At 43.6% G+C, this 12,814-nt stretch overlaps 1 protein-coding gene across 9 annotated transcripts in view; it reads right to left on the reverse strand.

The window, feature by feature from the left end:
- The window catches only part of CDC14B (cell division cycle 14B), an 84,758-nt gene that overhangs the window by 20,106 nt on the left and 51,838 nt on the right, over positions 1-12,814 (reverse strand). For all 9 annotated transcript variants that reach the window (XR_009555262.1, XM_060235465.1, XM_060235472.1 and 6 more), the window contains exon 11: positions 10,107-10,260. Coding sequence is in view for 8 of the 9 variants with exons in the window: in XM_060235465.1 (XP_060091448.1) it covers positions 10,107-10,260 (154 nt within the window). In the remaining variant the exon portion in view is untranslated. The remainder of the gene's footprint in view (positions 1-10,106; positions 10,261-12,814) is intronic.

Consider the following 12,814-nt stretch of genomic DNA (forward strand, 5'->3'; position numbering starts at 1 on the left):
TACAATCCAGATCAGGACCACTGCTTGATAGTATAATTTTATGTTTGGAACTGCTAATCCTCTTCTTTTTTCTTATTTTATAACATTTTGAAACTTATTTTTGTTTTTTTTCCATTCCATATAAATTGGTTTAATCTGTCTCTGGCACTCTTTCAATAGTTAACATTTGGAACATAAAGTTTAGTTTTGGCAGCACATTCATTTTAATTGTAGAGATTATTTCCACCCATGAGATTTTTTAATGTTTTCCCATCTAGATAAATCTGCTTGTATCAATTTCCAAGTTTTCTGGTAGTTATTTTTTGAAAAGGTTACAGTGTTGCCCAGACATGTTTATTCACAAATATTTAATGGGATCAGTGGTTGCTAAGCAGTGGTTGCTTATAAGTTCTCCCTATAATCTCTTCTTTTTGTATCAAAAATTTCATTATAATTTTTGTCCTATTTCTATTAATCTGATAGCTTGAAAAAGAACCAAATTGTTCAATATGATCAATTACATATTGTAATTAATGGGGGGGGGGGAATTCAGGACTATTAAAATCATATCATCTGCATAACTTTTCATTTTAAACTTTACATCAGTTGGTTTTATTCCTTTATCATCTAAAAACTCTATTGCTAATATAAATAATAAAGATGCTAGGGGCATCCATAATGGGAGAACTGGGTTTGATTCCCCACTCCTCCACTTGCACCTGCTGCAATGGCCTTGGGTTAGCCATAGCTCTTGTAGGAGTTGTCCTTGAAAGAGCAGCTTCTGAGAGAGCTCTCTCAGCCCCACCCACCTCACAGGGTGTCTGTTGTGCGGGAAGGAGATAAAGGAGATTGTAAGCCGCTTTGAGACTCTGACTCAGAGAGAAGGGCAGGGTATAAATCTGCGGTCTTCTTCTTTCAACTGAAATTGCTTCTGTTAATTTCCCATTAATTAAAATCGTCAGCTTCTTGATTTGTCAAGTATATGCCATGTATACAATCTAGAATTCAGGACTACAATCCGTGTTCTGTAGTACGTTCAATAAGAAATGCCAATAAGAAATTGTTGAATGCTTTTTCTGCATCCAGAAATAGAAACACGGCTTTCTTTCTCTTCTTACTCACAAGTTCAATTGCATCTATTATGAATTGTATTTTATCTTTCATATATCTTTTTGGTACAAAATCTGTTTGATTGGAGTATATTAAATTTGGTATACGTTTAAAAAAATATTTCTGCCATTATTGTGGCAAACATTTTGTAGTCTACATTCAGCAGAGAAATAGGTCTGTAAGACTGCAATAATCATGCATCACTGCCCTCTTTATGTATTAGTATCATGTACACCTCTTGCCATGTCAGAGGTATTGTTTTTATTTTTTTCATAACTCTTAAAATGTTAATACTAAAAATTTCAGCATATATAACACATAGGAAATGTCCCCTGTGCAAGCACCAGTCATTTCCAACTCTGGGGTGATGTTGCTTTCACAACGTTTTCATGGCAGACTTTTTACGGGGTGGTTTGCCACTGCCAGTCAGCTACGATTTCCCCCCAGCAAGCTGGGTACTCATTTTACCGACCTCAGAAGGATGGTTACCTGAACCAGCTTCTGCTGGGATCGAACTCAGGTTGTGAGTAGAGCTTAGGACTGCAGTACTGCAGCTTTACCACTCTGTGCCACGGGGCATGTGTTGGAAGGGGCGGGGCTTGGCCATTGTAACGGCTGAACGTCCGCCCCCCCCCCCCCCCAGCTTCAGTCCTCGTCGAAGATTGGGTCAGCGGGAGCGTTTTCTGTCGCTCCTGGCTGGCTCGGGGGTTTCTCGGGACGCTTATCAGCCATCGGATCGCTACAGACTGCTGAGTGCTGGGCTAGCCTTGGGCTAACAGTCTGGGTATTGGGCTTCATCTGAGGAAGTGAAGCTCCATTTGACTGCCTGTTCCCAACCTGTGGTTATCGCCCCCATTTTTGCTGAAATTGTGTGGGGCTAAGTGTCTTTCCTTTTGTTGAAGGGAGGGGGTGGTTTGTCCTTTTCATTTTAAAGGGCAAAAGGGGGGCTGAGTGGTGATTTCCTGGTGGGGGTTGCGGTGGGAGCAGAGTCAGCCATATATTGCTTCCCCTTCTTTGTGTGGGACAGTGGCCATATTTGGTTCCCTTTCTTCTTGGTGGGATGGTGGCCATTTTAAGAGGATTTTGAGGGGAAGCCATTTTGTGGAACTGCTCTAGTTTGAGTTCTAGTTTGCATAAGCAGGCATTTTTTACAGATGCCAGGGGCTATTTTAGTTGTGTGAGGTGGCTTTTGGGGTGGTTTTGTGAGGGGCCACTTGAGTGTATTTTGTGTACCATTACTGGCCTTGGGTATTGCAAAGATTTCAGGTAGAAAGGGGTCCAGAAAATCTAAGGGTAAGCAACCTGCGCTGAAGACCCCTAAGGCCTCGCCAAAAAGGCCACCACCACCTTTATCTTCTTCCGATGATGAGGGCGAGGATGAAGTTAATGCAGCTATTATACAAAGGCTGCTGGTGCTTGAGGAAGCGTCTGGTATTCCTCCCTCAGAGAGTGTAGGATTGGGAAAGGTGTCTAAAAGGGCGCTTCAGGTGAATTTGTTAACCGGGTTATCTATTCTCGAGGGCAGGTATGGAAACATCGCTGGCAGTGCCGTGGATCTTGTTCGGATGGGGGATCAGTGCCATCGTTGGGAGCTGCTGGGCCTGGGTCAACATTGGTGCCTATTGGATCTGTAGGTAAGGTTGGGGACTTTTCACAGGATTATTCTGGGCTGGCTGGCCTTGGGGTCCTGCTGCGCCTGGCGTGGCTGCTGGGAGTTCTGGTTTTTCTCCCCCCACAGATATTGGCTTGCAGCCAAGTTGGTCTTGGCCACCTGGACAGTGTGACCCTTATGGAGTTTGGCCAGGTGGGGGGCAGCAGGGTTTTGCAGGCTCTTTTCCTTACAGGGTGGTTCCTTTTACCGCCTTACCTTTTGGGGAGGTTGCTTTGCCTTTAGGGGATCATTTGTTGCCTGCAACAAAAGATAAGATCTTAAGGGGGGAGTATGTCGATATCTTCTCCCTCCTGTTCCGGGAGTTGGAGAAGAAGGATGAGGACTTGGATGACAAGGAAAAAGAAAAATTGAAGAAGCGCAAAGTGGATCGGACTTGGGCCAATTGGCAGCCAGGGTTTTTTATCTATGCTGGAGTGATTGCACATGCCCAGCCTTGGAGGGCGGCTGCGCTTATCCAATACATGGATATAATTTTATAAAGGGTACACAATGTTTAGTGGGCCTGCCTGGATTCAATATGATAAGAAATTCAGGATGAGGGATGCATTGTACCCTTCCCTTCAGTGGGATCACATTCAGCAGCAGCTGTGGCTACAAGTCATGTCTCCTGTGTGACCAAATTTGGGCGACCGCTCTGACAGCAATCAGCTCAGCAGCAACCTCTTTAGCTTTGGCAGACTCTTCCCGCAGTTCAGTGGGGCAGGTGGTTTGACCTTGCCTGGTTTGTTGGGAGTTTGGTTCCCAAGGAGTGCGTAGTAGAAAAGCTTGTCAGCTCAAGCATGAATGCCCCATGTGTGGCGGCTCTCACTCCTTCAGTAACTGCCCCAAAACCCGGCTGCGTAGGAACCAAAAGAAACCAGGAGGGGGTGAAGGTAATTACCAGGCTGGAAAAGGGGTCCAGTCCGATAAAGGTGGGACCTCTTGAACACTGGCTGTCCAGGTATCCACGAATGGTTGATAGTGTTTACCTGCTGAAAGGTTTCAGGTTTGGATTTAGGATTCCTTTTCAAGGGCCCCGGGTCGCATTTTGGTCCGGGAATCTTAGTTCTGTTAAAGGTTTAGAGCAGGTGGTCAAGGATAAGATTGCCAAGGAGTTGGCTGAGGGCAGGATTTTGGGCCCATTTTCTAATCCCCCTGTGCCTAATCTTAGGGTTTCCCCCTTGGGCGTGGTGCCTAAAAAGTCGCCTGGGGAATTTAGTTTGATTCACCATCTATCCTTCACCAAAGGGAAGTCTGTTAATGATGGGATTCTCGAGCATTTATGTTTGGTTATGTATACCAGCTTTGATCAGGCCGTGGGCGTGGTCCGACGCTGCAGTAAGGGGGCAGAGTTGGCCAAATGCAATATTAAATCTGCATTTCACCTTCTACCCGTTCATCCTGCTGATTTTGAGCTTTTGGGATTTTCCTTTGAAATTTTACATGGACATAGTGTTGCCAATGGGTTGCTCTGTCTTGTGTGCAGCTTTTGAGTGTGTTCGCAAAAAAGTTGGTTTACAGGATGTTGCCCATTATTTGGATGACTACCTCTTTGTGGATCCTGCGGGGACTGGGCGTTGCGCACAGCTGTTGTTTGGCCATCGAGCTGGCTGCAGAACTTGGGGTTCCATTGGCTCAGGAAAAAACGGAAGGTCCAGCCCAAAAACTTATCTTTTTTGGGAGTTGAACTGGATACCCTGGCACAATTGTCCAGAATACCTTTTCAAAAAATAGCAGATTTAAGGAATAGGATTCATTCCTTTCTTCTTAAACAAAAGGTTACTTTGATTGAGTTGCAGCAGCTGGTCGGGCATCTTAACTTTGCTTGTGAAGTGGTTGCTCCGGGACGAGCTTTTCTTCGTAGGTTATGTGAAGGTATGGCAGGCCTACGCTTGCCTCAACATAGAACACGGGTTACCAGCAGCATAAGGGAAGATTTGAGGGTTTGGCAAGAATTTTTAGAGTCCTTTAATGGGATCTCCTTTCGGAGAGATGACATGAGGCTTGAATTTTTGGAGTCCTTTAATGGGATCTCCTTTTGGAGAGATGACATGAGGCTTGAAGCTGAGCTGCAGGTCATGTCTGATGCTGCTGGGTCTTTAGGTTTTGGGGTTTATTTCCACGGACATTGGTGTGTGGATATTTGGCCAGACTCATGGGTTCAGGCAGGTGTGAACAGAGATCTTACGTTTCTCGAGTTCTTTCCTATTCTTGTTACAGTTTGGCTGTGGAGGAATTATATGGTCAATCGCACAATTCATTTTTGGTGTGATAACATGGCGGTAGTCCACGTCATTAATTCCCTTTCATCCAAATCTCAGCGGGTTATGAGACTGGTGAGGGCCTTCACTTTGCGTTGTCTGCGGCTTAACGTTGTTTTTAGCCAAGTATGTTCCTGGAGTGAATAACGGGGTGGCTGACACTCTCTCTCGTAAACAGATGGTGAGGTTTTGTCAGCTGGCCCCAGATGCCGATCAAGAGCCGGCGCCAATGCTCCAGGAGCTATGGCTGATTGGAGAGCCGAGGCCTGCAGAGCGATAGGCCTAGCCACTGCGCTAGCACCAGGAAGTCTTACGAACATGCTGTGCAGCAGTATGAGGACTTTAAGGCTGAGGTAGGGTATCGCATTGTTTGGTCCCTCCCGGTGGAGCAGTTGCTCCACTACTGTGTTTCTCTAAGAGATAAGGGGCTGGCCGTGCAATCCATTAGGGGGCACAAGTCTGCATTGGCTTTTGCTAGCAAGGTGCTGGGATATAAGGAGGAAACAGCCGACTTTTGTCTATGAAAGATGCTGGAGAGGTGGGCCAGAGAGGCTGGGTTTAGGCCTGACACGCGGAAACCTATTTCCCCTTTGATTCTTAAAGGCCTGAAGGGGGTTTGGGGCACAGTGTGTGCTTCTTATTTCGAGGCCACTCTGTTTAATGCGGCGTCCTTGGTAGCCTTTTTCGGGGCCCTTAGAGTCAGTGAGCTAGTGGCAGATTCCAGAAATGATGTTTCTGGTAATGCTTTGTTGCTACAAGACCGGAGGTTAGTAGGGGAAAAGGCGGTCATTACCGTCTGTCGCTCTAAGAAAGACCAGCGTCAAAAAGGTACCGTGTTGGAGCTGGGCACCTGCTCGGAGCTGAGTTGTGCCAGTTTCCACTTTGGCTGATTATCTGGCAGTTCAGGGGCCCAAGGAGGGGTTTTGTCACATTAATGGTAGCCCGCTGACAAACCATCAGTTTTGGGCTGTGACATCCCGGGCTTTAGCTAAGCTCGGGTTGTCCGGGGTGCAGTTTGGTACCCACTCCTTTAGAATTGGGGCAGCCTCTACAGCTGCTGCCCTGGGATATCCTTCCTCCTCCATTCAGAGCCTGGGCCGTTGGTGCTCATCAGCCTACAAATCTTATGTTCGACCTTTGCTCAGTTCCTAGCTTTGTTTGTTTGGTTGAAATGTTACTGGTTCTTGTGCTAGTTTGACTGTTTTTTTCTTTTTAGATGCTGTTGTTCCTGGCCAGAGGAGCAGAGTTCTCGTCTGTGGACACAGCTATGTGTTTTGGGCCATCATCAGGCTCAGAGAACTTCAGTCGGCTCTCAACTGGGACTCAGCCAATGTTTCTATCGCGTGGCAGGGGCGATGGCTTCAGTGGCCTGGCCTGCTGCCTTTGTTATTCCAGGGGATTGTGGGCCCTCCTCCTCAGGTTTTAATCATTCACCTGGGAGGGAATGATCTTGGGCTGGTAAAAGGCAGGGTGTTAGTCTTGCAGGCCCGTGAGGATTTTTGGCACATTCGGGAGAGATGGCCTGGAACCACCATAATTTGGTCAGCCATGATTCCCCGCCTTGTGTGGCGTAGTGCTTGGGACCCTGCAGGTATAGAGAGGGCCCGTTATAAAGCTAACAAAGAAATTAGGAAGGCACTGGAAGGTGGGTTGGGCCACTATCTGCCCCATCCGGATATTTCTACGAAATTTCCTGACCTCTACAGGGGGTATGGGGTGCATCTCTCTGAAAAGTGTAACATGCTTTTCTTGAGAGATCTCTGGCAAGGGCTGCGGGTAGCCTTGGGCATCCCAGTGGGTGCTAAGCCCTAAGCAAAGACTTGGCCTTAGTAGTGGCAGGTTTTACTGGGTTTATGGTACTATGCGGCTAGGGGAGGACCATGAAGCATCCCCCTTTTGGGGAGTTAGGGGTCTGGCAGGACCAACCTTTGGGTCTGATGACCCGGGGTGGGAGAATGCAGACTGTCCTGGAGGCTCGACTAGAGGGTGCCTTCCATTGAGACATGTGTCTGGTGGTTGGGCCCTCTGGGGCGTGCATCCTTGCTGGGCCGGCCTGGCGGGAGCTGTGTCACACGGCTCTGGCTGGGGGCTGGGTCTCTCGCCCATGAATGGCAGGGGAGCAGTCTGTTGAGATCCCTGGCCCTGACCAGGCCGCAGTTGCAGGTGCCCTTGCTGTTTTTATTATTATGCTTAATAAAGTGGCCCATAGTTATAACCACATCTTGTGTCCGACTCTACATTCTGACTTGGGGGGCAAATAAAACAACTGCATAGGTATAGCATGCACTACAGTACGATACAATATATCCTTTACCAAATCTCAAACATAGAGGAGAGTCTATTTTTAAAAAAAGACCAACATTACAGATACATCTATTTGCCAATTAACAATTCCATCTTTTGAATCTTCCTGTTCCATAACTGAGCTAAACTATTTGTAAAGATATCATTCATAACTTCTTGTAATGTTATCATTGATACTTCTTCAAGATGCTTATAATACATCGCTATCAACCCTTCTGGTCTTGATGCTTTATCCTTCTTCATGTTTTTTATTGGTTGGGAAATTTCTTGAATTGTTATTTTTTTGTTTTTCTATGTTCTGACAAACCTTGTGATCAGAATGACTTTTTGATATTACTCCTTCTTCTGAAAGAGAATTCTTATATAATCCTGGAAAAAAATTAATAAACTGTTCCTGTATTTTGTTTTCTGCATATGTAATTTGATCTCCTTTCTTTATACATACTATTGCTCTTTTTTCTCTTTCCTTCCTGAAACAATACACCTAATATCTGCCAGGATTGTTTGCAAATTCAAAATGCCTTTGTTTTAGAAATTTTTAATTTTTTCCACATCTCTTCCACTTCTAACATGTCTGGTTTTTTAACTGCATTATCTCTGCTAGCATTTCTTTATTAGAGAGCAAGTTTGATGTAGTGGTTACACGTGCAGACTCTAATCTGGGAGAACTGTATTTGATTCCCCACTCATTCACATGCACTCACTAATATGACCCTGAGTCAATCACAAGTTTTCAAAGAACTGTTCTGCTCAAGAGCAGTTCTGGTAATGGCATTTTCCAACAATATTTACTTTGTAAAAATCAGGCACAAAAAAGTAATTCCTTTTAGTTCTTTAATACAGCATAATGTGTTTTCTTGTGGGTATATCTTGGAGTAGCTTATTCTCGAATCTTGAATTCACTTTAAAAATTTGATCAATATTGAGAAAGTCTCCAATATTCAAATAATTCTGAAGCACTTCACAAAAACTCCCCCCCCCCAAATTTAGCCTCCCAAGGTCATTTCTACGTATCATTGTCTTTTTAAATTTAATATTACCATTTCCCGTGTTTGTTCCTATAATTTTAGTTTAATTGATAGTCCAGCCAATATCTCTCAACATTCTTCTTGGGTGTTCTTCTAGGTTCTTTCCTCAAATAACTGGATATTTCTCTGAATATTCTTCAGGATTCTTCTGAGGAAGATGGTGACTTGAAAAGGAGTACTTTTCAAGGCTCCAAACCTATCTTGCTTTTGGACATAACACACTACGGAGGAAGAGAATTTATTTCTCTACCCTTCTCTCTCCCCTATGAGGGAGACCCAACTGACAGGTGAACCCACGGGAAGGAGGGCTTGATCTATCAAGTTCCACAGGATTCTAAAAACACTAAGAACAGTGGAGACTAGGTGGGTTTTGCCAGATAAAATCTGTCTTTCCACATCTTTTGTTCTAATCAAAAATTTCAATCTCTGAAATACTCTGGTTTATTCCTTATAACTCTCAGGACTCTGATCACAATTTGGCAGACTGCCAACAGCATCTGAATTCAGTGTCTGCACTTAGCAGTAAGAAAATTTATGGCTTTTAAAATATGTCAATTAACAAAATTATGAGGGCACTATAAAGATAGATCTCTGATCTGCATCTGTCTTTTAAGAAAATTTCAATTTTAATTACAAAGTGGGATATTAACTGAACTGTATTAAGCTCTTTTTCCCACTATTCCTTTCTTCTGGATAAATTTTATTTCAAATAATTGTGGATTATCCTCTCCGTGGATTATACAATTGGCTATTTTCCATTCTCTTGGATGAAATATGAAAGTGTTTTGGTTATGACATGACACAGGAAAAAAAAGGGGAGGGGACCAAAAAACACAAAACACAGTCTGGCTGATTCACCAAAGTGCCCAATGGGAAGACAAGATTTCACTTTTTATATATTTTATCTACTTGGTCACTTTCTTTGATACTTCCTAGAATAAAAAGCAAGGACAACTCTGCGCTAATATACAATATTTTTCTTTCCGAATGCCTTAGAATAGTCTGCGTATCAAGAAACAAAAGCAAAGATGCTGGGTAGACTTCTTGTTTCCTTGGGTGAATTAGAACAGACTAATATAGACTTTTAAGAACCAATATACTGAAGAAATATTTTCTGTATTTCTGTTTTTCCCTCTCTCTTTTCTGTTTTTCTTCTAACATACACTTTTTATACCATACATACACACAAGGACTTTTTACTTTTATACCTCCAAATGTTTAAAGTTTAAAACCTTTTAAAAAATTCATTTCTACAATTACTCCCATTTTTTCAATATCACCTCCTCAAGACTATTTTCTCTCTCTCTATTCTTGCTATTGTCTGTTCTTTTCCCTCCCCCCTCCTTCCTTTGCATTTTTCTAACTATTAACATGGATATCAAACCAAAAGAATCAGATGGATTTTTTACCCATGTGGTAAAAAAAAAAAAGCATTTCAGCAATATAATGCACAATTTTAACTGCAGTTTTTAAGAAAACTTCAATTTTAATTACAAGGTGGAATACGATGTCAGCTTTATGTCAGCACTGAAATTTTATCTGTTCTCTGAAGCAAAGATTTAAGTAGTTATTTATGCCCATACCTCTGCCGTAGAACATTCTTTCATTCTGAAATTAACTGCATGTTTCCTGCACCATCACACCACATAACCTTTGTATACTTACTAGATATACGGAAGAACAAACAAAAGGAGTCCATTGACATTTGCTTTATCATACCCATTTAATAAAAAATTAGTAAAATTAACAACAACACAAGTTTTGGATGTTTACCAGTTCAGTATCTTTTTTGCTGGTTCTCTGATTCTTGGAATCGTTAATTGAAATGTCATCTACTCCTGAAAGAATTTTTGTAACTTCAAGTTTAGAGTTCTTCCTTAACTTTGAACGGAAAGAATCTCCTTCCATCCAAAGTTCTGACTGTTTCCTATAAAGGACAACAGGATAAAGATACCTCGGTTAGAAAGCAGAATATTTCTATGTACAGTAAAATCTTTGTTACTTGCTGGTACCTGCTTATCCAGAACACTCAGTTAATTGGCACTGCTCAAAGGAGGAATGTATGTGCCTCACTCCTGCCAACAAACTTAAGGCCTCCAGCCAGTGCTGGGATTCTCCAGCCATCTTCAGCATTCCAGATAGGGTTTCTGTGAGTAAGAGGCAGGGAGAGAGGGCAGGGTCTTAAAGGGAGGACTCATCAGGGCCAGGCCTGACTTGGGTTGCCTGCTCCAGGTTGAAAAATCTGAGAAGGACAGGGTTTGGGGAGGGGAGAGGAGAGGAGAGGCCTCAGCAGAATGTAATGACATAAAGTGCACCCTCCAAAGCAGCCATTTTCTCCAGGGGGACAGATCTCCATCATCTGGAGTTCAGTTGCAGTTCTGGGAGGGCTCTCCAGGTCACACCTAGAAGTTAACAAACCTAGGCCTGGAAGCAACCTCTGGGTGACTTCATATTACCTGACCTGCATGACTTGAACAGGCCCAGCTATTTTCTACTGTTCAAACAGCAGCCATCCTATGAAAGCCAGTGTGGTGCAGCGGTTAGAACTTCAGAGTAGGATCTAAGAGACCCTGGTTCAAACCTTGCCATGTAAGTTCACTGGGTTGATTTTGGACCAGTCACATTCTTTGAGTCCAACCTACCTCACAGGGTTGTTGTGAGGATAAAACAGAGGACAGGAGAATAATGTAAGCTGTTTTGGTCCCCACTATGGAGAAATGAAGTAAATAAATAATATAGCTGAAGACAGATCCAAGTGGGTAGCCGTGTTGGTCTGAAGCAACAGAACAAAGCAGTAGACAAGTTGCACCTTTAAAACAAACTAATGTAAGCTTTCATAGTTGGTCTTAAAGGTGCAACTTGTCTACTGCTTTGTTCTATAGCTGAAGATAGCAGGCAGATAAAAGGTAGGTTGATGAAGGCTGAGAATGAGGTAATGAGTCAGGTAAAGGGGAGAGGATATGAGGGTTGCCAGAAGGAGGAAAAGAGGAAATACTGTGGAGGGATAGAGGGGAAAGTGAGGTGCCCCTCCACAAGTCCTTGATGGTTTTCCACCATGTAGGTGGGACTGGCCCCATGGTTAGCACCACACAACTGACCCATGGTTTTCCTAGGCAGAGGCTACTGGTGGGGGGGGGGAGCCTAAGACAAAGGGGCAGATAAATGTAGGCTGGTTGTTGGGTGGGAAGTAGATAGGGTTGCCAGCTTCAGGTTAGGAGATTCTTAGAGATTCTGGGGTTCTAAGGAGACAGACCTTAGAGGGTCATAATGCCATAGATTCCAGCCTCCAAAACAAGCATTTCATCCAGGGGCACTAGGGCTGTCAACCTTCAGATGGGGACCAGAGATCACTCAGATTTAAAACTGCTTTCCACAAATCAGTTACCTGGAGAAAATGGCTGCTTTGGAGGATGGCATTATATCCTGGCTGAGGTCATTTCCATCTTCAGACCTTGCCCTCCCAAGGCTGCATCCCAAATCTCCAGGAATTTCCCAAGTGGAGCTGGCAACCCTAAGAGAGGAACAGATCTCTGTAGTTGTGAGATCTGTTGTGATTCCATGAGATCTCCAGACCCCATCTGGAAGTTGACAGCCGTAGATGGAGAGAAGGAAGCAAGAAAAGGAGAGATGCTATGGGGGCTTTCACGAAAGGGAAAGAGAAAATATTGGGGGAGAGGGAAATGATATGCCTCCCACAAGCCCTTGCAGGTTTCCATTTTGCTACATTATAGAACCAACTTCTTCGTAGACACACAGTGGTGTACATGTTTATTTTCTTCTCTGATTATAGCCTCACAATCTTGTGGTAGGCTTGACTGAGCGCCTAGATGGCTCAAGAACAGCTGGTAAACTTCACAGTTGAGAGGTAATTTGAACATAACCACTACATTAATTGGTTGTTCATGATCATATCAAGTAGCACAAGTAAGAGCGATAAAGGCACCTGTCAATGCTAAAACTTCATTTGTGGCACAAAATATCCTCAAAAGGTCAAGCAATACATTCTTAGTCCTTAAAATAATATGTTTTCTGTTTAGAGCATGTTTTCAAAGTGATATTTTCTTGCTAGGAGACTTTCAGTGCAATCCTAAAGCAGAATTAAACTACTTCTAAAACCACTGACTTCAATGAACTTAGAAGGATGTAACTCTGCTATTAGACCCAGACAGGTGGGCTTCTACCCTTGCATCTCTGTTTACAATTGTAGATCGAACTGGCATAATTCCCTTGGCATGGTTGAATGCAACAGTGATCCCGCTATACAAAAAAGGTGATCACACTAACCCTGCCAACTATAGACCGATTAGCCTACTCTCCATCATTGGCAAGCTTTACTCCAAACATCTATTAGTCAAGCTAAATCTCTGGATGTTGCAGGAAAAAATTCTAGGCCCTGAACAGTTGGGCTTCTGCAAAGGGAAGACCACTGCATTACCCTATCCCATCTAGTCAACAAGTACACTGTGCATAATAACCAGAAA

This window comes from Heteronotia binoei, chromosome 4 (assembly GCF_032191835.1).
Source record: "Heteronotia binoei isolate CCM8104 ecotype False Entrance Well chromosome 4, APGP_CSIRO_Hbin_v1, whole genome shotgun sequence".
Lineage (NCBI taxonomy): Eukaryota > Metazoa > Chordata > Lepidosauria > Squamata > Gekkonidae > Heteronotia > Heteronotia binoei.